The sequence below is a fragment of the Melozone crissalis genome, unplaced genomic scaffold (assembly GCF_028551555.1).
Source record: "Melozone crissalis strain CALT ecotype California unplaced genomic scaffold, PUWL_Pcris_2 ptg000027l_1, whole genome shotgun sequence".
NCBI lineage: Eukaryota > Metazoa > Chordata > Aves > Passeriformes > Passerellidae > Melozone > Melozone crissalis.
Genome location: NW_026535805.1, coordinates 38,950,944 through 38,977,423, shown reverse-complemented (window position 1 = coordinate 38,977,423; position 26,480 = coordinate 38,950,944). Strand labels below are relative to the sequence as shown.

The 26,480-nt window shown below is 41.3% G+C and overlaps 1 protein-coding gene across 1 annotated transcript; it reads left to right on the top strand.

Moving 5' to 3' along the window:
* Positions 1–207: 207 nt before the first annotated feature.
* On the top strand, positions 208–14,138 carry IYD (iodotyrosine deiodinase). Its single transcript, XM_054280443.1, is given in 6 exon segments — positions 208–256; positions 2,108–2,347; positions 8,458–8,652; positions 10,734–10,893; positions 12,104–12,260; positions 13,956–14,138. Coding segments are annotated over 6 exon segments (984 nt in total).
* Positions 14,139–26,480: the final 12,342 nt, after the last annotated feature.

Below are 26,480 nucleotides of genomic sequence, written 5' to 3'. Positions count from 1 at the left end.
AGGTGGGACAAATGAGTTTAAATATCTACTCTCAATCATGGAGAGAGAGGATAAATTTACATATTTTCTTTTTTCCCCACATGATAATTGTTTCTATTCCTATAAAGTGTACTGATTTGGGGACTTTTTATACATGCAGCCCAAATCAGTGACCCAAGAACATGAACCAAGTCACAAATTGAATGGAGAGTAGGAAAGACAAAATTCATGGCTTGAATTTTCAAGAAAATTGTCCTCTTAGCAGAGGTAAATGGAGGTTTATTGCCAACTTTACTGTATTAGATTAAATTAGGAAACAAACCACAACTTTCTCATGTCCTCTTTATTACATCTCTGATGGATTTGTGCAATCCCTTGGCTGGTACTGGGGCCACCCTTCTTACACAGATCCCAAATACTGCCCATAAGGACTGGTATGTACAGGAACTGGGGGCTTGTGTGTTGGAGTAGGATGCAGTGGAACTGCAGTAAAGTATTTATTCTGTATCTGAGCTGGGCAGCTGAGAAAGCTCAGCCTGGGTACAAGCCTTGAGGCAGTTTCATTTTGCCTCTAAGCACGTTTGGACAATATAATATGTGCACAGCTGTGCAATTCACTTGACCTTGCCCTTTTAACACAAGGAGCTTGTATTAACAGAGGATACAGGTCTGCACTGTCAGCCAGACAATCATTGTGTGTGGCCAGCCAGTGTGGTCACACATTCCTCTTCTTGAGCAGCAACCTGGCCACTAATCTGTGCTTCCCAACGCACAGACCAGTGCTCAAGGCAGCTGGCAGTATCTGCTGGGGCAGTGTAAGGTAGGGAGCCCTTGGGGGTACAGTGCCAAATGGGAGCAGTGAGGGTGTGCCCAGTGCTGCAGAACTGGCGGGGTGAGAGGCATGAGTGGCAGGGCATGGACTGAGAACCTGTCAGGAGGGAACCTGTGCATGCCCCAAATTCTCTCTCCCCTTTGTGTCCGGGTTTCCATGTTGAGGAAAGGGGGCTGCAATGACCCCCTGCAGGTGCCAGCTGGGACTCTCCATCTCCTGGTATGGCTACACTCGCAACTGCTCCCATTTATCTTGGGAGGGCTTAATCAAAATGTGGATTATCTTGCCATAAATTCCAGGACATCAGAATGGCCCTGTATGCCATGGGATAAGGCTTGGCAAAGATGGTGCTTGGCAGGTTCTAAGGAGAGCTGATGGACACTGGGGACTGCATATAGAGAGCACTCCTACACCCTGCTCTCCAGCACAGCCCTCAGCACCCACTGCCATCTGACATTTCATTATCCAGTATGTCCCAACAGCCCCAGACAAAGACAGCAAATCAGCGTTGCTGTGTTAATGCAGTTCCCAAGCAGCTGGCTGAGGTAAAAATGGGTTAAGCATTTAGACATTGACCATTATTGGATTATACCAGGATCCTATTGGTTTTTAATCTTTGATAGGATGCTGAAGCATGCCTTTTAAATTCACTGCAGCCCTCACATCTTTTTTACTTTGATTCCTTGAATTCTTCCTGTCAGTTCCCCCAGAACAGCCAGGATGAATACACAGCTCTGTGAATTGTCTCACTCACACTTTATAGAGAGGCAATGCTGCCCCTTTATTTATCTGTTCTATCGACCCATTGACATAGCTGAGGGTGGTGCTGCAAACTGATTTGTGATTGGTGATATTCTGAATTCCTAGGACACATGTAAAATGTTAATTTTATGAGTTAAACATTGAAGAGGGATCATTAGTTTTTAAAAGTCATATTCCCACTTGGCTCTTCTCATAATCACTGTTACAAGGATGATTACTGGGATGGCCATAACAATAAAAATAGGAGTCTGGAGTTTGAAACTACCTTGGAGCTTTTAAATTTATTTTGCACTGGACAGCATTTATGTATGGGCAGTGCCTCTGCTTGCTGTTTGTAAGATGTTTCCCCTCAGAAAATATATAAACCTGGGTCTGGAGGTTTTTTAACTGCAGGGGTTATTTATTAACAGCAGGAGCCCATCACAGATGAGATTGTGGGGGCGGTGTCTGAAAAGTAGAAGCAAGATAGGGTAGAGGACTGAACCTTGAGTCCACCCCTTTTTGCTTACTGCTTTGCTGCTCTTCCCCTTTCAGCCTCTCCTTTTCATGAGAAACTATTGAACGTGGAAGAAAGGCTCCACATTTCCATAGTTATGGCTCTCTTTTCTTCCCTCACACCAGTATTTATAGCCATTATATGTGTTTTGATTGGGGTAATAATGAAGAAGACAAGTGGAGAGAAGGAAAAACATGACACTAAAAGCAAGCATCCATCTCGCCCGTGGGTGGATGAAGATTTAAAAGATGGCACTGACCATCCCTTAGAAGAAGAAGGTAAGAAAAATCTTATCCCAAACACTTTTGTTGTTTGAATTTTATCTGCTGATATGAATAAAGGAGGTGCAGACTTCAGGACTTCTCCACAGTGGCAGCAATGCTCAGTGCAACACTGCTGCTGTGCCCTGAGCTTGTCAGCTCCCAGCCAGGGAGGCAGACCTCATGTCATGTCACTCTTGGTGTAAATTTCTATTCCCAAAAATCAGAGTGCAAAAAATATATATATATAAAATATATTCTTAGAGACTCCTGTCTGTTCCTCTGTACAGCACATCTCAGACCTATGAGGGACTCTAGGGACAGTGTGAGGAAAGAGAGGAGATCCTGCTGAATTCCCCACAGACTCTTCCCAGGTCTTATTAGTGTGAGCAAGGGAAGGCCTGAGCAGATGTTTCTACCTGCAAGTAATCCCACTTTATCACTCAGTGGTACATGTTTGGTCTCAGCACAGCTAAAAAGTTGGAAATGGGTTTATCACTGTTTTTACAAAGGTCCTCCATCTGTGGCTTCTGAGAATGTCAATGACAGCTTTTTTGGGAGCTGTGTTGATCAAGAACAAAATGTGGTGGTGGTGATAATCTGGTCACTCAGCTGCCTATTTGAACCCATACAGAATGTCCTTTATTTTCATTAGCTTTTTCTGATTCACAGCTTGGACAAAAGTCTAAGCTAAAAATGTACCCTTCCTTCTTCTTACTTCCTAACTATCCTCCATAAACTCACTTTATTTCTTTGTAAAATAAAAATCTACAGAGTTCTTTTCCTATCAGTTTTTTAAAGTAGTAGTTAATGCAGCTCTTTTTTTTTTTTATTCTTTTTTGTCCCTCAAACTGTTTTCAAAGACTTGTTGAGGGGTCTGTCTGGGTTATTTTTTCCCCCATAATAGCACTTCCCCCAGTCTGCTTCTAGGAATCTTAAAAGTTACAGTGTCCTTCTGCATATAGACCTATTTCTAAGAACTAATTTAGCTCTTTTCTCAGTGTTCAGCGTACTTTGAGTTAGTGTTGTTTATCAGTTTCTGAAAAGAGCTGATACCAAGAAAGGTTTAAACCCTGTTGACTATATTCCAAATATATAAAATTTCTTTACAAATCACTTCACCTGATTGTTCAATGCAAAATAGATTCTGTAAAAAATTTTTCCATAATCTCTTTGTCATTAATGACTTACTACTTCAGTTAAATTGCTGCAAATTAGAATTCCTGTGGGTAGTTAAAATGATAATCTATGAATTATCATCTTTGACTATAGCTGTTTCTATCAGTTAAAAAATTTAGATCCTTTGCATAAACAAGCCTATTAGCTCTTATCAAGGAGCCTCACTGCTGTAGCTCCATATACAAAATTTTGGTCTTTTATGTGTTAGTTGTTTCCCCTGTTATTCACGCTCTAAATTCAAAATTGTACTAGTTTTTGTTGCAGAAAAAAATTGCTTGCAAAAATTTTTTGACAGATAAACATGTTGGTACTGTTGCTAAGTTTTATTTACCTACTAAGTTTTATTTACTTTTAAATAAAACCTTTCTCAATATACCATGTCACCCAATATTAAATTTTCTTGCTCTTTTTCTTTTAGTAACAAATAATGACCTTTCCCTTAGTGGTGTGTGATTCAAAGCAATTTCTTTGTAAAATAGTTGTGTCTTTTATCTCTAGAAATATTAAAAGGTAAATTTTTCTTCAGCCCAGCCTAAATGAGAAGAGTAGCAAGGAGAAGAAAAAGAGTTAGTAAGGATCTGCTGCTTTGCTAGAGCCTTAATTAAGGATCAAAACATGTTAACCTTGTTGTCAGTGTTAAAATTTTCACTGACTGCACTAGGTGCTGAAATGGAAACATGGATGTAAAGAGATTTTTTTAAAATACTAAAGAATACCTGCTGTGTAAATTCTGTTATTTTATTAATGTATCTTACTTTATCAGACAAGCTCAGTTCTACTTAAGCGTCTCTGGCTGGCTTGTGTTTAAAGATTCTCTTCAGTTCCTCTGAAGAGAATTTGAGTTAGGTAACATGAAGGTGACATTCTTAAGGCCTGTTCTAAAGCGAGAATCTAAGGTTGCCCCATGTGAACAAGCTGAATTTTCAGCAGCCCCCTGAACAGGAAGGTGCAGCTGAAGACCAAGTCTTTTGATTCATGTCCCTGACCAAAGCAAGGTCTATTTGCTGAGAGAGTGAAGCACTCAGCCAGAAAAACAGAAAAGCATTGACCTCACTTGTGGCCCCACGAGCCTTCCCTGCAGTGGAGCCCTCAGGGATGTTTCCCATGAGAAAGACATGCCTTTGAGCAGCAGAGCATTCGGTGCAAGGAGCTGAACTGCTTGGGCAGACTCAGTAGGGTCACTTATTGGCAGCGAAGTGTGGAATGGTGAGGGCTAAGTGCTCCTGAGCTTGTCTGTGTTGTGTTTTCCACAGCTGAGGAGATGGATGTTTCTCATGGCAGCCAGGAACCCAGTTCTTTTGTTAAGTGCAAAGCACTCAGTCCATTTGTTTAATGCTTTAACTGGCATTACTTCAGATTTCTTTGCACACCCATCTATCCCATAACCTTTTTCTTCATTTATATTATTAACTTTTTCCTTCATTTATATTAAGATCCAGAATGAGAGATTGTTATGCTGTGGATTGGCAAGGACACTGATGATACACTCTACTTAAGGACTACAAAACAACACAAAGTCCCAAATGTTCCATTCCTCCTGAAAATGCTCTGCTTCTTGCTTGTGATACTCCTTGAAATAGACCTGTCCCACTTAAAAGCATTCTCCTCTCCCCAGTTTCAAAAACTTCCCATTTAATAATAACCCATCTTAATAATACTACTACTGACATGGATGAGGCAGTAGCAATTTAAACCTCCTTTTCAGTGACAGTTCATATTTTGTATCATTTAGGAACACAGGACTTAGATGGACACAATGCATTACTGTGTGTATCTTCCTGCTGCTGCAAATACATCCAGCCCTTGTCATCAGCTGAATGAACATGAAAACTGGACTTTGTGACCCCTTTTATTTAACCTTGCTAAAAGGCTGGTGCAGAATTTCTTAGGATAGGGTTAAAAACCCTCCTCTACCTTTCTGCCTACTGCTAATACTACTGTATATCTATTTAATCTGTTCCATCCTCTTGATTTCAAAGGATTCTCTTCTAGCCCTGGCACATACTCTCCTGTGGTTTATGGATTGCAACCATTTTACCTCTCAGCTTTTCTTATACTAGCTTTTCTCTTTATATAATAGCCACTCTATTTACCCTAAGATTGTAAGAAACCTTCAGCAACTATATTCCAGTTGAGGTAATTTTCACAATATTTTGATGCTGGGTTATTTTTTCCAGGGTCTGTGCCTCTTCAACTTGGTACTACTTTTGCTTAAGATCCCTGACCCACCCTTGAGGTTTCCAGGATCAGCCTGCTAAGCACTATTTATAACCCACTAGTAGGGTAATCCATCTCTTTTAGTTCCCTATTAGTCACACTCAGTTCAGGGCTGGATTCACTACTGGGATTCCTGTAGTGGCCCATTTTGCAGCAGTCTGCCATTAATCAGATAAAGAACCCACAGGGTCAGTTACCCAGCATTTAAGACTAAAGATGTGAAAACTTTCTTTACATACATTGAATTTTTTTCCTATGCATCATGTCTTTACACTGGAAAAGAGAGTTAGAGAGGAATTGTATGCTCAGGAAGCAATTCTCTAGAGAAGAAACTTGTTTGGAAAGCAAATGCAGTAGTCTTGACTGGGGTTTCTCAAGGATCAGTCTCAGGATCAATTGTTAATATTATCTAGTGGTCTTGGCATAAAAGCATGGAGAGTAAAAGTGAAATGTCTTAATGACATACAACTGGAAGCCAGCAACACAGAAAAGTGTCAGTGTAGGTAAAATAAGTGGCCAACAGAAGTGAAATGACAACTTACTGTTCTCAGTATGAGTTTTTAATTAAGAACTCCTGCTTCAAACTGAGGTAGAATTTATTACTTGATTTGCAGGCTGATTATAACCTCCCATATGGACTGCTGGGAAGAACATAGTTATCATCCAAAAATGTATCCACAGAGGAATTTCTGATAGAGATAGAAAAATGTACTTTTAAAATGAGATTCCATTTGGGATGTGTGAGCCAAAACCATTCCAGATTTACTTAAAAAGCAGGAAGCTTGATGACTACTGTAAATGGCAATTGATGGAATTGATGGCAATCTTGAGAATGTGGCTAACAAGGTAAAAGCCTTACTAGCAGGATGTCTGTTGTCCATCAAGTGGTGGAATACAAAGAGGTATAAACAAGACACTTGTGTTATTGTGTAACGTGACTGTACAAACAGGAGTGTGTCTAAACACAGCAATTAGAGATATAGAGTGCATGCACCAAACAGATGGTGCTGATAATGATTTAAAGTTAGCATATGGATCATGTTAACTGCTAAGAAAGAATGGTAGACACATGATGGAAAAGAATATATAATAGATTAATTTATTTTAAGAAAATAAATTTGCCAGGAGAGTTTTGGTTTTGTGTGTCAGTTCCTGCACTTCCAGGTTTTTCTGCTTCAGCCAGTATTCCCACGTTGAGTGTATTGAGGTTTTCCATTCTCATTGGCCCTGTAACCTTTGTCCCATGTTCAAAATCTCTGAAAGTACATTTCTTTTTTCACCTTATTATTAAGTTGAGATTTCTTGACCAAACAGCAGCTTCACTTTTCTTCTACTTACACAGGAAAACCCCCCCACAGCACTAAACAAGCAAGCACTCACTATTTTACCAAGTGTAAATCACACAGGGAACATTACCAAGAGGCACCCTTTTACTTTTTGAGCATGCACAAGATGATCACTAAAATAATTTTTACCAGGGCTCACTGCTTTCCTTTAACCCAGAGCCAGGTCCTTGCAGACTATGACCAAGAGCGCTTAACATAGGCATGAAATGTTAAACAAAACAAATTCTCAGGGTGAATTCTTTGTACACAAAATGAAATGATGGTGGTTTGGGGACCAGAACCATTCAGTTTAGATTGAATTTATGAAACTGGATTTATTTTGCCCCTTTGTGCAGGCTGAGCCACACGTGAATATTTCACTGCTTTTAAAATGAACAAAAGACCAGCCTGGTCTCTAAGGCAACTGCATACTACTAAAACACAGAAGTAATTGCTGTTTGAATTTGTGCTGGAGATTGCTATGATTTGGGAATAATAGCCTAATAGCAGCAGAAAAAGAACTGGAATTTTTTTCCTGACTCAGCTCTCTGTAGCAGATTGCCCAGTACTATTGACTAGTCAAAATGTAGCATTTAAATAGCTTTAACTTCCACATCTTAGCTGCAAAAAATGCTGTCCATGCTGATTCTAGGAATATGGGGGAGAAAGAGGCCTCAGAGACAACAGAATATTCATTTTGTGATATAAACAGATTTCATTGAAATGGAGAATCATTTTGAGTTTTTAAATTAAAGCCAAGAAACACAATATCCTACATTTGATATGTTGTTATCCTAAATATAGATGCCTGACATCCATTTCCTCTTATGCTGAAAGTATCGGGAAACCAAAGAGCTTAACCACAAAGTCACATTTCTGCGGAGCCAAAGCTTGCAATGTTTCTGCTATGAAACATGAATATGGAAGAAGTTGACATTCAGCTCTTCAGAGGAGATTTTACACATATTGGTAGTTAAGCTCTCTCCTTAACTTCAATAATTTAATTGATTTTTTTTCCTTATTAAACAGCTCAAGAAGGAACACACATGTTCACATTTACTTGCTGAGAAAATTGGGCTGGAAGCCTGTCCACTTTTTCAGAGCTGTTTCAGCTTGTAACCCATTTTTGCAGGCAGGCTTTCAGGCTGAAGCGGAGAAGGCAATGACTTCGTTGTGGATCACACTTGCTAGAGCAGGTCAGGACCCTCCTGCCTCTTGGTATTCAAACAAGGTGTTTATTCAGTAGCTGGAGCTGGGGATCCATGGGTTGTGTCAACTGGAACCTCAGACTTTGCCTTACCAGAGTGTATGCCAGTGCAGGACAAGGTGCCTTACAGTGTGAATGCCAAGGATATCAACAGCATTCTCCAGCAAAAAAAACCTCTAACCACCTGTATTTTCTTGCAGAGGGTGAGGAAGAGTGGCAAGGACTTGAAGAAAATGTTGCCCATGTCCCCTTCGCTGGCGAGCGCTACTCTGAGGCTGAAATGATCAAGAGGTCACAGACATTCTATGAGCTTCTAAATAAGAGACGATCTGTCAGGTTTCTCAGTGATGAGCCAGTCCCCAGGGAGGTCATTGATAATGTCATCAGAACAGCAGGTAGGTACTGAGTGGTTCAAGGGCTGGGGGAAAAATAAAGGACCAGCACCGCTGTTCAACTCTGTAACTGTGGTGTAAAAGGTGGTGTGGAAAAGCCAAGGGAACTGGAATTTTGCTTGTGGTTTTCCTAGATTCACCTGTAGCTGGAATGAATTAGCACCCATTGATTGATTGGAAAGTACTCAGCTTGAACAACTGTATGTCAGAGACTCATTTGGAGTCTCCCAACTTCTCTGTAATTGCAGTTCACTCATAAGGGAAGAAGGGCATTTCAACAGCATGAAACAAAAAACTTAATTTTCAACTTATAAAAGATGTTATTTAAAATTAAATTTATGCATGGTTTACCAAGATATCTTTCAAATAGAAATATTGAGGTGTTTTCTCAAAAATGTCAAGCCATATGTACTTCACATGCTCTAAAATTTAATGCATTATAATGATATTTATCATGTGTGGGTTTTGCGTTTTGGGGTCCCTCTACAAACAAATAGATTAAATTGTCTCAGCCATGCAAAATATTCCGTTCATATTGAATATACGTTGGCATAAATGGTTGGTGCTTAATAAAGGGAAAGAATTTCAGTCTAAAAAACCTTTTCCAGTCCTTCCAACATTAGTGCTAGACCCCTGTTGCATACGATTGGAGTGTTATGCTGAGGACTCTAATAGAGTTATTTGACTGAATATCAGAAATGGATTCCCTTTGTTGTTGTTGTTGTTGAGATTTTATGTATTTCAAATCATTACTGTCATGTCCTGGCCAAATCTCATCTCTGCGTAACTAACATCGACTTCAGCCAGGAGTGGTTTTGATTGTCGTGATTTCTCTTATTCTGTGAGCCAGCTGCTGCTACTATAGAGAATATTCCCAAGCTGCCTTAGAGAAAAGTTCAGTAGCCTTTAGCAGGGTTAATAATCTAAAGAATCTCCACATTTGAGGTGCATTATTTTCCCTTTAAGAACTGTAAGCAGCTTTGTTACTGCACTGTAAAGACTCTCCATCTCCCTCTAATTAACTAGGCATCATTAAAACACTGAGCATGTTTTGGCAAATGCAGCAAAGCAAACAAGCCTGGCGTGCAGATGAAGTACTTAGTAACCCTGAAAGCTTTGGGCTGTGTAGAGAAAAAGAAAACAAAAGGAAGCATGAATGCCATCAGTTTTTACGCAAATCTGAGGTGAGACAAGGTTCACAATAAAAAACATTTTCATATATCTAGATGAGTTCAAGCTGCTTATTTAGTGTTTCTTGAACTAAAACCAGTCCTTAGTATTGTGTACATTCAAGTTCTTCAAATATTTTTAAATGTGTATGAGGGACCAGAGAGATCTAAACAGTCTTCTTAATCTATATATCTGTGAACCTGTGCAGATATATATTCTTCAGCTTTTGGCTTTTAACCTCTAGGCAGTTAAAATATTTCTCCAGTGATGTTGGTGGGTGAACAAGTACAGAATTAATATAGATAATATCTATTAAATATATATATATATATAATATATATCATATATATGTCCACACCTATGAACACCAGCTGTCTTTGGGACAACAAACTCAAACCTGTATGCTCTATGGCAGATGTGTGTGCTGCACAGCTCCTTATCTTTGTCAGTCAGCAACAGGTTCCTGCCGGGGATCACTCAGCCTTGTTTTCCTGAAAGCCATTGTTTTCTTCCTTTAGCTAAAACCACGTGTCAGAGTTGGCTGTGTATTTGGACAGAGCTCTGCTTTTGGTACAGCACTTTGTAATAACATTACTGCATTCGGATATATTGCACCATATTACTGCCTCATCATAAGAACCACCAAAAAAGGAATTTTTTACAAATCCTTAACACTGGCTTCCTGTAAGATGGCAGTATGAAAGGACTAACCTCTGTTCTTCAATGGGATTTCACATTCTTTGAGAAAGAAATTAACAGAATTAATGCCAGAACTTAGTACTTTTCTTCCCATCTCATCCATTTGCTTTCCTATTGCTCGCTTGGTCAGCCTAAAAGCTCACAAGAAAGAGCTGATACCTCTCACTGCCCACCCTCCTTCCTGGGTTTTTATTTTTCCTTGGTTTTGTATGAAGGTACTTCACCTAGTGGAGCACACACTGAGCCCTGGACCTTTGTGGTAGTGCAAGATCCATATTTAAAACATAAGATTCGTGAAATTGTAGAAGAAGAAGAGGAAATCAACTACAAAAAAAGGATGGGAGACAGATGGGTAAATGACCTGAAAAGATTGAGGTATGAAAAGTCAATTACCTAAGGGGTGTGAAGATAGCTGTTGTTTCAATGTAGGAAAGACTTCTATAATTTTCTATTTCTTCCTCCCTCTCACTTTTAATGTTTTTCTAAAATCTCTGTTTGGAAACAAAAACTTCTAAATATATGTAGAACTGTGCCTTGGTGGCTGGTTCATAAAATTGCTTCCAGTAAAAGGGATTACATGCTCTCTATTTTGAAAGTTTTCCAAGCACTTGGCTCCATCATTATTTTTTCCTACGTAACCTCTGCGGCTGAAACTCTTGTCCCAGACTTTTTCTGTTGTTTGCCAAACAGTCAAGCTCCCAAAGTCACTGGAAGCTTTGCTACCAACTGAGGAAGCCCCAAGGCCTGTCTCTATCCAAGTGCTGAATTATGCAATGTTTAATTGTTCAAAATGCCCTCCCAAGTCTGACTGACTTGCTTAACTCCACACAATGGGAAGATGTCTACTGAGCCTGGCTTGTCAAATGGAGCATGTGCACAAAGCTTTGTAGGGTTGACTTGCCCTGCTTGTTTGATTATATTGCTATTTTTCGGGTGCTCAGGTGCTATGCAAATTTATGTGCTATGCAAACAACTGTCAGAGGTTCTTATGTTTTGAGTGACAACAGTAGAAAGCACTCATTTTTTTGTCTAAATCCTATATCACAATTGTGATTTAAGAAATTGGGAACCAAATGAATTGTAACAGGGATGAAATACCCAGGAACAGAAAAGCAATTTTTGCCATTGGAAGAATATATTTAGGTTTAGACCTTAGGCAAAAGAGTTTTGAACTTTTCTGACAGCAGGCTTTCCTGCAATGACAAAAAAGTTGGTACTGCTGGTAACAGGCAAATCTGCAAAATTCCAGGAATTAAATAATCACAAAGGCAAATGCTCATGAGGCCAGTTCATAGATAAGAGGTCAAGAGCTATCTCTTATTTGTATGCAATTCCACTCTTCAGAGTGAGCACATCAGCTCCTCTGCCAAATCTGTTAAAACTGAGAACTCTCTTCCAGCTTTTTTCCCTTTCTGAAATGTTTCTATTTAAGTTGATAATACTTAATCCTTTGCAGTAAATGTTCTAAGGTTTAGCCTGCTGCTTTAATTGTCATGTACCTTTAGTGCCACTTTGCAGACAGTAAATGTAACTTACAGGAAAGTGTAAAGGTTGCAAAATAAATGTCTTAAACATTCTTTTGCAGAACGAATTGGATCAAAGAGTACTTGGACACTGCTCCGTATCTGATCCTCATTTTCAAGCAGGTGTATGGGCGGCTTCCAAATGGCAAAAAGAAGACCCACTACTACAATGAAATCAGTGTTTCCATTGCCTGTGGTATCCTGCTTGCTGCACTGCAGGTACGTTGACAGAACCAACATACTGTGAGTCCATATATTAATTTGGATTACCTACCAGGACTGTTCTGCCCAAATGAGGGTGGAACTCAGTTTAGATTTTAACATTTTTAATCTCCTGGATTACTCCAATTCCCAGCAATATGTCCTAGTTTTGAGTTTTAATGTTATTCTACACAGGTCTGCATCTGAGAAGGTGATTCCTATCCTCAGTACTGGTTAACAGGAAGAAAAATATAATGTAGCTTCCAGAGTTGTCACTCTTTTCTCGGCACAGGCTTCAGCCCCTGTGGTTTCTGCCTTATGCTAACAGGGCTGACAGGCTCTTCAGACTACTCAAGCACGACTGTGTGGTGCCACACTGGCCCCTTCTTTTCAGTAATCCCTACAAAACAGCTTGACACCAAACCACTTTTAGTATACAATGCTGAAAAAAAAATGAGGGACATATTCCACAGAACACGTTGTACTATTTCAATCAGTCTTTCTGAGGCGTTTCTGAAAGTGCACTGATCTCTAAAGCTCAGCATGTTTGACACCAGCCAGTAAGATTTTCTCAGTGGTTTCTCAGAGCTCAGTTCTGCTTCTTGTACCTGATGTACTCACACAAGTGTTAAATAGAGAAGCAATTCTTATAGTTAACCTGGCCTGTCAGCAAGATAACAGCAAGGTGCCTCCTCTTATATTAGGCCAACTTCCTACCAGGCACTGCCATTTCTCCTCCATTCTGTTTTGAATGACACTTTCTTTCATGCATTGCTGCTCCTCAGGCACCATTCAGCACCATCACTGTTAGCTCTTCTCCTCTTGAGAAGATCGTAGAGATTACTAAACATGACAGGTGCATTTCCTGGGCACCTCTCCGTGGCTGACTTGTGTCTCAAAGCCTCCCAAAATGCTTGCATTAGGTACACAGAGAGACTGAAATCCACAAGTGCAGCTCTCAGGAAGTGACTCAGCTGTGTGATCACACCTTGGATGATGTCAGCTCTTTATTGTTTGCCCAGATTTTTTAGGGTTTTTTTGATGTTTTGAATGAGAGGAAGAGTGATACACAGACTTATTTTGGGATTCTGATGTAATCCATAACAATGGCCAGTGTGAGAGATGCCAACAGACTCCTGTGACAACTTCTGAGGCAGAGCCTGTGTCCCCTCTCCCTGCGAGGTGCAGCTCTTGAGGAGGAGCTCGTGTGTTCACAAGGCTGTAAGGCAGCTTCCTGCCAGCTGTATGGAGGCAAGAACCGAAATAGTTCTCTGTATGAGCCAGATTGTAGAATCAGGGAATAGTTTGGTTTGGAATGGATGTTTCAAGACCATCTAGTCCAACCACCAGCACCATGGGATGACTTTCCAATCGTATCCCCACTACTGCCTCTCAGCTTCCCTGTGGCCATGTGTTCCCCATCACACTGGCACAGCAGGCAGGCTCTGGCTCCACAGCACACAGACATGGCACGCAGACTGTGCTGCTGCTGTGGTGGAGAAATGCTCCACTTCTGTGAAAGCAGAGCAGGCATCTTTCATGGTGCCCCTGAGGCTGTTAGTAAATCAGGTGTTCTAAAGGCTGCAGCAGGTCTGACAAAGCAGCATTTCTGGGCTAGCTGACAGAAGGATGTGTACAGGTGTGGTGGGAACAGCCACTACCACAAAAAGAGCACAGACCTCTGTCTCTCTGTTGCCGTGTGTCTTGCTGCAGAACGCGGGTCTGTACACAGTGACCTCCACCCCGCTGAACTGCGGCCCCCAGCTGCGGGTGCTGCTCCAGCGGCCAGCGAACGAGAAGCTCCTGCTGCTGCTCCCCGTTGGCTATCCCAGGAAAGATGCCACCGTGCCTGCGCTGACACGGAAGCCGCTGGAAGACATCATGGTGGTGATGTGAGCCCAGTGCCAGGGGAAGGAGAGCAACCCTGCTGACAGCTGAAGTTGTCACTGCTGTTTCTGTGCATCGTCCCCCTATGTTGCTGTTGCTCTCGCTGTTTACACCTTTATTTCTTTTTGTGCTCATAATCCTCTAACAGCAGTGAGCAGTCAAGCACTGTGCCTTGAACAGCTGCTGTTACCTGTCTGACCAGGGTGTTGTTGCAGGGGATATGTACAATGGCATTTAAATGATCTCATCATTTGATTTTTCTCATGCATTTTGGGGACGAATCTCATCTTGACCTGGAATATATAGTTTCTTTATACTTTTGTGATTGCCATAACACAGTTATTTTTAGAATTTTAATGAAGGTTGTATTAAAAGATACAAAGAGGTCAAACTGAGCTGTCCTATCTTGGCCAGTATGTGCTGTTTAAATGCCCCTTCCCCTTTACTGTGTTTACTGTGTGCAGAAAGATGGTATTTTTCTCCTGGTGGGATTTCTCTTGATTGAGTCACAAAAACTTTCTTAAACTATTGCAGCTACGAGTGTCTCAGGTTGGGGGAAATTGAGTAGGAACAAGGCATACAAATAATTTCCTTGTTACCATTTATTTGTACATATTCCAGGCGCAGTTAGATCATGTGGTAGCTATCAGTCGTGCCCTTGGAGGGAACTCCTATTCTGGTTATCCTGTTCATTCCTACAACGATACCAGTTTAACACTCTGAAACCGAGACTGCTTTAGACACCCTGGCACGTGGGAGGTGCTGGCACGGCAGCCCCAGCCCGGGATTTGGGAGCTGCTCGCTGGAAGGGCTGGCGCTGCCCGTGCCCGGGCGGGCAGAGCCCCCTCGTGGGGCCGCGGCTCCTCCAGCAGCGAGAGGGAAAGGCTGGAAGAGACGCGTCCTTCCTGCAGGGCTCCCCGTCCTGGGAAACACCTCCCCAGCCTCGTCTCTGCTGCATCCAGCGTCAGGCGCGTTCAGCCTAATTGGCTTCAGCCGTCCTTGAGGGATGAGAGGCTGGAGGGCAGAGCCACAGAAAGGGACATGGGGGTCCTGGTCAGTGGCAAGCTGAAGACGAGCCAGCAGTGCCCTGGCAGCCAGGAGAGCAACCCTGTCCCGGGGGGCATCAGGCACAGCATGGCCAGCCGGGCAAGGGAGAGGATTGTGCTGCTCTGCCCTAATCTGGGGCATCACCTCGAGTGCTGGGGACAGTTTTGGGTGCCACAGTACAGGACATAAAGTTTTTAGAGAGCGTCCAAAGGAGGAGCAACGAAGATGGTGAAGGAAGGACCTGAGGGAATGGCCTGAAGTTGTGTCACGGAGGTTTAGTTTGGTATTAGAAAGGGGTTCTTCATCCAGAGGGTGGCTGGGCACTGGAACAGGCTCCCCAGGGCAGCGGTCACAGCACCAAGCCTGCCAGAGCTCAAGAAGCATTTGGACACTGCTCTTGGACACTCAGTGTGTCTCTTGGGGGTGGTGCTGTGCAGGGCCAGAAGCTGGACTCGATGATGCTTGGGGGTCCCTTCTAACTCAGGGTATTCTGTTCTGAGTTAACTCACTCCTTATCTGAAGTCTAACCTGGTCTAGTGGAAGGCTTAGCAGGGGGACTGAAATACAGGATCCTTAAGGTTTGTTCCAATTCAAACCATTCTATGATTCTACAAGTCAAATCCCATTTACCATCACTTGTCAGCTGAGCAAGTGGAGGGGATAAAGTTTTGCAGAGGTACAGATTTTGGCTGCATCGATGCCTCTGTCACCTAGTGGGAAAAACTGTTTTCTTTTTTGACAGACTATTTTGTTGGTATTTAGGAGATACAGTAATATCTTCATCTGTTGTACTAACCCGTTTCACATTCTCAATGGTACAGCTGTGGCAGGAAATTTCTTGTGCAGTCCTAGTCTGAGATCAGTCAAACACAATCCTGTAACTACAGTCAAACACAATCTAAAACAGAAAAGAAAAAAAAAAAAGGAAAAAAAAAAGAGGAAGTCCTGGATCTACACACTGGCAAGGATTAAAACTAGTAAGGGAGGTATGGATGAGCTGAACCAAGCCAAGAAGCCAAGGCTGATCACCTGCAGGTGCCCAGTTATCAGGAATACATATTAAAGTCACTGTTGCCAGTTTTCCTTCTGTATAGATGCTGCTCTTGCCCCGTCATGTCCCTTCACAAGCAGTTTGTACCTGCTGGTACTACTCTGTTTTAATTCAGAGTGCACATCAACAGAGGGAGGACTGATTCCCTGCCATGTTGCAATCTTTCCTACAGAAATAAACTCTCAGCTACAGAAATAAATTGTTTCTGCCCAGTCTCAGTCTGCAAAATAGATGACACTCACAGAAAGTTTACTAAATTAATTCAGTTTCAAACAGCAGGAGCTGCATATATAAGGCTATTTCTAGTGTGGTTTCATAACTACAAAGCAAAGAACTAAAGCAGTTTAAAAAATACACAAAAATTGTCACAATAATATGCACTGGTATATGCCAATATACCTTTTCACATCAAAGAAAATTAATGGTTGGTTTTTTCCTCTGTGTGTTCATTCTGGACACTAAGATACACATAGTAGTTTGAAAACTCAAGCCCTCACAGCTACTAGATGGGAAAGATTCTATCCAAAATGCATTTCTGGAATCTTGAAATGTAAGTAAAATAACCTTCTTTTTTCTTCTTTTTTTTTTTCTTTTTTCCCTCCCTTAAAAATGCTTATTCAAATGGAAATATTTCAGTAGTATTACTACTGGTGATGATACTGCAGAGTCCTTTGTAAATCATGTTAGTACTCCTGTCGTGACAAGTCTACTTGGAATTGCCACTGTTCTCTAATGAGTGCGCTGTCTTTACTTTAAACACAGTTAAATAATAATAAATTTTGCCTTTCCATGCAATACATTGTTGAATAAAACAGAGGTTAGCATTTAAATTGTTTTACATTTAACTAGGGATACCTGGTTGGCATTTGCTCAATTTCAAGGTAAAAAATGTTTTTTCTGCTATCTAAATGGATTTTCTTATGTTTTCACTAGCGTCCATTGACTGTTGGCCTGGTGCCACCCATCTCCAAGAGAAGTCTGATTTCATCTTCCCTGTATCTTTCCATCAGGTAGCTGCAGACAGCAGCTGGCTCTTTCCATTTCTGGGATCTTTCTTCCTTGAACTGCATGGACAAATTTGTGTGCATTCAAGTACGCTCACTGTCTGAAATTTGCCCAAAATCAGGTGCAACATGGTGGTTTGTGTTTTGCTCTTGAAATCAGGTGCAACATGGTGGGTTGCATGACAGTCCAGATAATTAAAGGAATAAGTATCACATTTGTTGGAACCACAGCCAACTGCCCATCTCCTCCCACTGCAAGGCTGACTGAGCTGGCACTGGCACTGTTTTCAGTCTGCCCTTGAGCAGGGAGCTGGAGGATATTGCAGCTGGGGTTGTTTAGCAATCCAGCTGGCCATGCCATGAGGCAGGGAAGCATTGCCCCTGGAGCAGCACTGCCTTCCCCACTCCACGGTCTTCTTTTCAGGATAGGTGAGCCAGAATGCAAATGATGCTGCAGAAATTTTTTGCACTGAGGACTCTGTTCCACTGGTCTATGTGCCCATCTCCTCCACAGCTATGTGACCAAGTTCAAGATTCCCCTAAATGAGCTGGGTTGGAGTAACCATCTAAGTGCTCTCTGCTTGATGGAAATAGCAGGTTGCCAGTATTTAGCTTCTTTACAAGTAGTTCAAAACAAAGTGCTGTTATCTTGAATTTGACAGAAATAATTCCCAGGCAGAGTTACTGTGTCTGAGCTGGTCCACAGGGATGTAACAGGATACAATTTATTAGCTGTGGGTTTGAGCGTTTATTAAAATACAAATTCACACTAGTACAATAACAGTAAAGCAACTTCTGACTGTGAGGAGGAAGTATCAGCTTGGTGCTGTAGACCCCAGATGAACAAAAGCACACAAGGCCCTACTTCAGGTTGTGGTTTTGCTCTGATTAAGCTGCAGCACTTTGAAGACATTTAAGGAGGTAGATGTGCTGTCTGATTGATTTATTTCTTTAATTGCTACACAGATGTCATGGGCCCATGAAAAATCAATATTGAGAAATAATCCAGCTTGAAATTCAAGGCAGGATCAGCTATACTTGAATGCCAGGTACTGACAAAACATGAATCCACAGCACTAATAAACTGCTCCCAGCAAAAGACTTGAAAGAAATAAAAATGCAAATGCTAATTCTGCTAGCACATGCAAGTCCTAAGAAGTTTTTGTTTCTGGAAAGGGCTCAGCCTTGGCATCATGTTGTGTCACTGATGAGACCTCCATGGAGATCATTAGGAAGAGGTTGGGCTACTCTATTGGTTTTGAAGATTTCCACCCACCTGAGTTTAGTCAAAGCAGAACGACCCCTGCACTTAGAAATCTCAAGGAACTTAATTATTTTTTTGGCTAACATTACCTATATCAAGCATCTATGAAAGCCAAGCCTTTGCAGCTATAGACAGAACTCTCCCATGCTTGTGGAGTGTAAATAATGAGAACACTTAATTACATGAGAGCTGGGCAACAGTTCCATTCAAATTTAAGATGGAAGAGTCATTGAAGCTTGAATCACTGCAGCAGCAAGTTAGCAGTTAAATACACATCCTGTTCCAGGTATTAACTTAGCCACAAGATTGGAACTGAGTTGAACTAGTTCTGATAGAAACAACAAAGGCATTCCAAGAGCCAGGTGACACAGTGTAAGACATGGGAAAACAGTGCTGATCGGCAAGATAGATAATACCCATGACCCCAAGGCATCAGTTGACAAGATTTTTGAGACATACATTTGAGAGATGAGGTTTTTGAAGGATTTTTAAGAAAACTCTTGAGATTTTTATGAGGAGCTGCTCTGTGCCTGAGGGTAAGTTCTTGTCTATTACCTGAGGGCAGGATGTTGTAGCTGAGACCACAAGTGACTGAGCTTGGAAGGGTGAGACCAGAATCCAACAGTTTTGCCCTACAATGTGACAGCATTGGTGAAGTTATCCTGAGGAGTACCTCCTGTAAATACCACATTCAAAGTGTGGATATTGGGAATCAGATAGACAAAAGCACAGCTGTGGAGACCCACAACAGGCACAGATAAGCTTCAAAGAGAAGAACTGCTTTAACAGGCTGCCTTTCATTTTCCAGTTGTATATGCAGTAGGGACACGGGGCTGTAGATTATGCACTGGATTTTAATAAAGATTTTGTGTCATTGTTTTTGTAGTGCAAATGGTCCAAATGTCAGAAGGCTTTTAACATCTTCAAACTATTCCTTTAGCTCACTCATAGGATAGCAATTATCCATTCAGCTTGAAGAAGGCTGTCACAGCCAATTCTCCGTGGGACTAATGCCAAGGTACCATTCTGGGGTAAAGAGAAATATGCTCCCTAGCAGCTTGCTGTGCAAGATCTCTCTATGCAAATAGCGTTACCAAGTGGAAGGGTTAACAACAACCTGCTGGCTTTGCCTTCCTGGGGCAAGTAAATATGAGATGTGATATAAGTCCCCCCTTTTTCAGTCTGAAGATCTTAGTTTGCTTTCAGTACTAGTGTACCAGTAAACTTGTTCTTTGTGGCTTATGAATGAAGAAAAAAGAAACAGAGCAAGACAAGCCACAACTACTAGGCAATGCTAAGTGCCCACACAAAGGAGTCAAAGAGCTGAGGAGAAAATGAGCTTTCCTACACTGACCATTCAGTGTGTTCCTGCTTGTGAACTGGTATGCATTAAATTTAGCTCTGACTAAATTTCAGGAGAGTAAGTGACCCTTGAAAAATCTGTGTCATTCTTGGAATGATGTGTTAAAAGCTACTAATGAGCAATGACTTAGCTGCTGTCAAGAAGGATAGCCCTCCTCTTTTTAGACTTAATACAATACAGCGCCTCATTCTTTAATATTGTTCTCCATTTCCCTTTTTGCTGGAAAATGGAGATGGGGCACATGATAGGAGAAGAATAATTTTAAATTCAGTGAAATATAAATATTGGTCAAAGCAAAAAGGTGACATAATCAATAAACAAAGTGATGGACATTAGCTTTATAAATTTAAATGTTAAGTGATCACATATTTTACAGTTTTGTAAAATTGTATAAAGTAAGAGCATCCTCAGCTTTTAACTAGGGTGAATTATCAATTAACTTTAGTAGCAGCTGGTCCTGAAAAGGGAAGAAAAACTTCAAAATGAATACTTGAAATATTTATAAATAAATTATCTATTTAGAAATCAAAAGCCACTGAAAATACTGACTCATTTTGATTAACTTTCAAGAAGCATGAAAAGAATTGTGATTATTTTCTTTTGCTGCTTTGGAGACCAAAGCAGCATATGCAAGTATAATCACTTAAAAGAAATTTAGGATCTGTTTCATGCTGAATTGTATTTCAGACTGCCCTTGAAATGAGAAATTGTATTTCCAAACTCTCTGCTAGCCAGGATGTCAAGGCAACAACTGATCATCTCTGTGTAGGATTCCAGATATCCTTACTGTGTTTCAGTTAGGATATGTTATGCACTGAACAGGGCATGGTGGCTCATTTCTGTGGTTCAGTGAGAACTGAGAGACAAACATGATGCACAAACCTTAAATACATTGCCCTCAAATGTCTGTTTGCTAGATAGCATCATAAATCAGAGGTGGTCGATGGGTGGTACCTGACAGGGAGATTTCTTATTGTCACCACTAACTCTGGCTGTGCAGGCACATGCAAGTCTGTGTATAAGAGCTGTATGTATAAATACAAAGCATAGATAAGGACTGTGAAACAGCAGAACTGTTCTTGCCTCATGTCATACAGATTGGTGCTTCCTAACTGGCTGCAGTTTTGCTACTCTTCCAGGAATAAATCTTAGAAAAAAGCACTAAGGTCAGAAGGATTCTTAAAAACTGTCTTAGTTCTTAGCAGAAGATAGGAATGTTTTTTATAGAGGGTAACCTCTAACTATTGCTTCTCCCTGATACCTGGTATCAGGTATACCTCACAATTTGAGTGCATTCATGATGAATGAACAGCAGCAAAATAGTATCTGCTTCTTGTTTATTCTTATGGTTTTGATCTCAATTTCTTTTCTGTCCTTCATTTCACATCTGTCACCTCATGGTACATTTTTGCTATAGGTACTTTTTGAGCTTTAAGCATGGTGTTCCTATTCTTTAGTAGAACAAGCATGAGTACTATGCAAAGTGTGTTGAGCTGGCAGAAGGGTCAGGAAAACAGCAAGCACAGGTCAATAGCAAGATATCCATCTTTCTGCACTTATTTTTACTGTGATTTTTTAATCTATGTGGGTATAGTACCTGAGCTCCACTGGATGTGTAGCAAAAAGTTGTTCTGACTCCAAAGTTTGTCTTCCTTTTAGCTGGATTTGTTGTACTATCTGTTTATAATTAGATGACAAAATACAAGTATGAATGATGTCATAAACAAAGATTAGAGCAAACTCCTGTCAACTGTTGTCTATTTTAACTGCCAGAAGAAATCTGGCAGGCACCTCCTTTCCTGCAAATCAAAGTGAATAAACACTCTCTGTGAATATTACCTTCCCATTCGATTTAGTAAATTGTTGATGAACAAATTGCAAAGTTCAAGAATGTAATTATTTGGGATTAGTAGAGAATTTCTTTAGCACGTAATTGATATTCTGTGGATCATTTGATTAGCAGCTGAAAACAGTTTGTAATTGATGCTGTAATTAGCCAGCACAGTGCTCATTCCATATGAGACTGCAGTGTTATAAATTTGGGTAGACCCAGAATACAGAGCAATGCAGCTTGACTGCTAACTAATTCACACTGTTTTGTAGGAGACTACACTTTCACCTACAGGAATTGAATACAGAAGATTGCAGCCAGGTCTGAATCAAAAATTGCCTCAGAATTCACCTGCCTTTAACTCTGTACTGATGTCAGCTTTCTTTGGGTTCCCACTTTGTGGCTTTTGTATCTCAATGGTGGTTCAGGGCAGATAAAGGTGAGTGATTTCTAAAAATCTGCATGGAGAGTAGCTATGGATGGTGATGGGTCCTCTGTATAAAAGTCTTCTGTCTGTGGGGGTGTTCCCTCAGAGCACGAGACTCCCTCTTGACTGAAGACTGTGTATTTTCACCTGCACAATCATGCAGCAGACCTTTATTGTGGGAGGGATGTGTTTCCTTCCTGTCCCTTAGATCCAGGAGAGCAGAGTCCTTCTGTGAGCAGCTGAGTGGGGAAATACTATTTTCTGCATGGATTATGATGTAATAGGAGACACTGTTGCCTGCAGGCCAATATCTCTGTCCAGAATTAAAATACCTTTTGTATGCAAAAAGTAAACGATGTTTTAAATAATCTTTTTTTTTTTTTTTTTTTTTTTTGTTTGTTTATGAACTGTAGAACTAACCTGGCAGCTCTGTTCTGCTCTCTAAGGGCTGGATACATAAATGTAATTCTATGGTTTAGCTTCTCATACAAAGTCTATTCATATGGAAGGAGCTTCCCCCTAACCTTTTGTAGATAAAATCTTTTTTTTCATCCCCAGCTGCTCCTAATTGGCAAGAAAACACATGAAGTGCTCCTTTATATTTGCTACCATTGCCTTTGTACCACTAGATGGCACGAGAATACCGTTTAGGAAGAGAGGACCTTTGCCTGGAAATAAATTGACTCCTTAAGTCCCCTTATTCCAGTTATCTTTAACCACACTCTGTTGCCCAAATCACAGATCTAGGAATATGCATCTGAGAGATAAAAGCTGGAGGTTTATCTGTGATCAAAAAAGGACTGCACACAAAGACTGAATTTGTCGTGTACCTCAATAGTTTAAGAGTTGACTGTAAATGCAAAGGGTGAAGCTCACATCATCCAAGCTCTACCAGGCTTGTATAGGTGGGGCTTTTCTTTGCTGTAGAAGGGACCCAGTTTTATCTAGTCACCTAGTCACAAATTGTCATATGCTTTGCAGTGATACAGATGCAAATCTTCCCACTAGTCATAGAGCAGACTATGACTGGTTCACAGGTGTCTTCAAATAAGCATATGGTCACTAATTTTCAGCCATTTCCTTCCATTGATTTAACTCCCCATGTGTTTCCCTTCCTCCCCTGTTGGTCCTCACACTCTCCTCCAGACCTCAGCAATCCTGGCTGGCCAGCAGCTAAGGCATGACACACAGACACTTTGTCTCTCGAGAAGCAGATCCAGCTCCAGTCTGCTCAAAGGCTCTTACTTGCTCATGAGAAACACAAGGCATGGTTGGCCTCTGAGTAAAGAGTGCAGACTTTTTTAGTTTCTGCTGTTTGACTGAGAGAAAAAGGAGATAGTTCCTTCTTTCTTTCCCTTCAGATATGAGGGAATTATGTAACACAAGAACGTATGGTGACCTTGGAAGCCTAATGGGAGCTTAGAAGGGCAAAAATGTCTGGGAGTAGAACACAGGTTTGAAGGCATGTCTGTAAGGCTGTGTTCAGGCTATATCTGCTGTGTTACAACAAAAATTGTGTACTGGGGGAAGGTAGGCTTGGTCTTGTCTGCAGGTGTGGAGGAGTAACTTTGGTGCCCAAGTAGTGAATCAGCCAGATGCCAATATCAAGTGAAGGAACATTCTCCTCGTGGAAGATTCAGTCAGGTAGCTAAGACACAAGGCTGGAACAGTGTCCATGTGACAGTGAATAAATCACTTTCCGTATTTTTTCTGTCAGTGCATGAATGGTGGGATTTGTGCTGATAATCTACAAAGGAAATGAAGGGGGAAAATTATTAGAGCAGCCCATGATAATCTTGGTCTGATAATCTCAAATTTACTGCTTACATCAGTTTTCCAGATTTCATATTCGGCTTATCTGTGACTAAACCTTATCTGCACTTGATCATTAATCACGAATGTATTCTTCCTGTAAAAGTTGGGGTTGCTAAAAGGGTACCAGGAAAGTAGAAGACCAAGAAAGGAAATACTGCAGAAATATTTTAACACTGGACAGGCTGGCAGCAATGAGCTTTGTGCACTTGAGGAAGAAAAAAATTTACACTTGAACTTAAAATTTGTCTTGGATGCTGCTTTCAGCATTTCAGTTACTTCTGAGGAGGATTCCAGGTGCCTACTTGAAAATAAAGTGTTCCCAGGCAAGGATTTCTGTCTGTATTCTGCACTCCTGAACTCACAAAGAAGAAAAAAAATTCTTACAAAGGTAAGGAACTAGATGGAATATACAGTGTTGGATTTTTTAAAGATAGATCCATGCAAGTTTAATAAAAGCCTCCTTACTATGTTATTTGCATAATGTCTATATAGATATGAGTGAAATTTCTCCAATTATTTAGTGATTCCTTGCTGTGTAACCTAATGTAGACTGCTTTGCACTTTTTCACTAGAGGCAATGCAGAGCAGTTGATGGAGAAACTGACTTTGACAAGATACCTTTAGTTTTTACCTTGAAAGAGTTAAAGGTAAAATTGAAGGGGAAAATTGAAGCAGAGGGAGCACTGAGAACTAAGCAATGAGAGAGTCTTATGAATTCATGGCATATGTGGTAGAGAGTGGTTACTGTTTTGCAGAACTGCATTACTTGAGAGATACAATTCCACAGCAGTCTTGACCAACTATTCTTTGGTGTTTTCATGAATTACAGCAATAGGAAATTATTAGCTGTACATGCCCTTGGCAGCCTCCCTGCATACATCCCCTTACTGGCTGCACCTGGAGCTGAGGAGCAAGCCTACCTTGGGTAGTGTGGTTATGCCTGATGCGGTTAAAATTAAGGAGCAGAAATTAGAGCGATGCTGAGGACTGCAGGGCTGACCACCACCTCACCCAGACTAGCCCATGGCTCTTGCTGAGCTTGCATGTGCTGGGTGTTGGCTATCTATCAAAGCCTGTGGTGGTGCAAGGCAGAAGGAACAAGTTCTCCCACGTGAAGAAAGAAAAGTGTGTGTGGCTGAAGGAGGAAATAAAGCACTGATCCCACAGTCTTTAAAGATAAACTATGCAAGACTGAAGGGTTGATTATTTTTACTGTGGGTGAGCCTAAGGGGAGGGCTTGTCAAAGAGATTAAACAATTGCAAGAAGCAGAGCAGGATTCTCCTGCAGCACTTTCCATCCCACCTGCATCCTGATGTGAAATAAAAAGTGTGTGCATGGTGGGGGGGTGCAGGGGGAGACATGGAGGAGGGAAAAGCTGCATTTGGGAGAGCTGAAGTGGTAGCAGTTAGTGATGGAATTGTTATTTCCTGTCACTGCTTTTACCCTATTAGCTTCTCTTATGCTGATTTTTTTCTGTTAATCCCCTGGATAGCCTCTGAGGGTTGTTTATCATCCCGGGGCAAAATGGTTCCAGCCTGCTCTCACCACTCTTTTCCTGCACGCAGTGTTGCTGATGTGTCTAAGTATCCAGAAGAGCCTGAGGACAGAGTGGGAGGATATTTTCTCATTTTTCTAATCTCTCTGGGCTCATGACTTGCTCAGCACTGTTGTAGTTCCCCCTGCTTCTCACAGACACCCAAGCTGTCAGAAGCAGTGCTGTCATGCTGCAGCCAACAAGGTGCTGCACAGCTGCTGGGCATTCATCCGTGCTGGGCATTCATCCGTGCTGGGCCAGGTGCTGTGTAACCTTCCCTTTGGGAACATGTGTTTGAATACTGCTCACATAGGTTTTACATGTGAAACCCAACCTAAACTTCCCTTTGGGAACACGTGTTTGAACACTGTTCATATAGGTTTTACTGAAGTGTTTGAACACTGTTCAGAGCAGTCTGGTCACAGGGGGATGCCATGGGTGCACTGGGAAGGGTGGGGTATTATTCAATGCTGCCCTTTGCCAGCTAGGTTTTACTAATTTCCTGGTTCTGCTGCATGGCTTATCTCCCAGACAGAAGGAAAAACAGGCTGGGAGGGTGTGGTGCCCCAGAGAGAGAAGGGAGGACAGTTGGAGGTTCAGCCAGGTGTTGTGACAACAGAAGCTTTTTTTTTAATCTGGAGCAAGAGTGTGAATATGTGACATGCATTCCGAGACTGGGAATTAGGGTATAACCCCATCTGAGTCTGTCTTCTCTTCTACCTTTCTATTCAATTACTTAGTTCAGCCTTCTAAAGAAGAACAACTTCAGGTGGCAGTCCATCACAGAAGACTTCTGTGACTCTTTAGTCCTGATATCATTCTCTAGTTTTGTATTGCCCTACAGATCTTCTGCATTAGGGTCTTGGAGTCTAGAAGAGGAGGCTTGTACATAAAACAGCACCATGTATTTCCTAATAAGTAAACTTTGGGGGAGAGGAATCAAAGAAATATACAAGCAAATAATCCATCTACAGACTTATTCTCTTTAGAAGCCTATCAAGCAAAAAGTGGAGT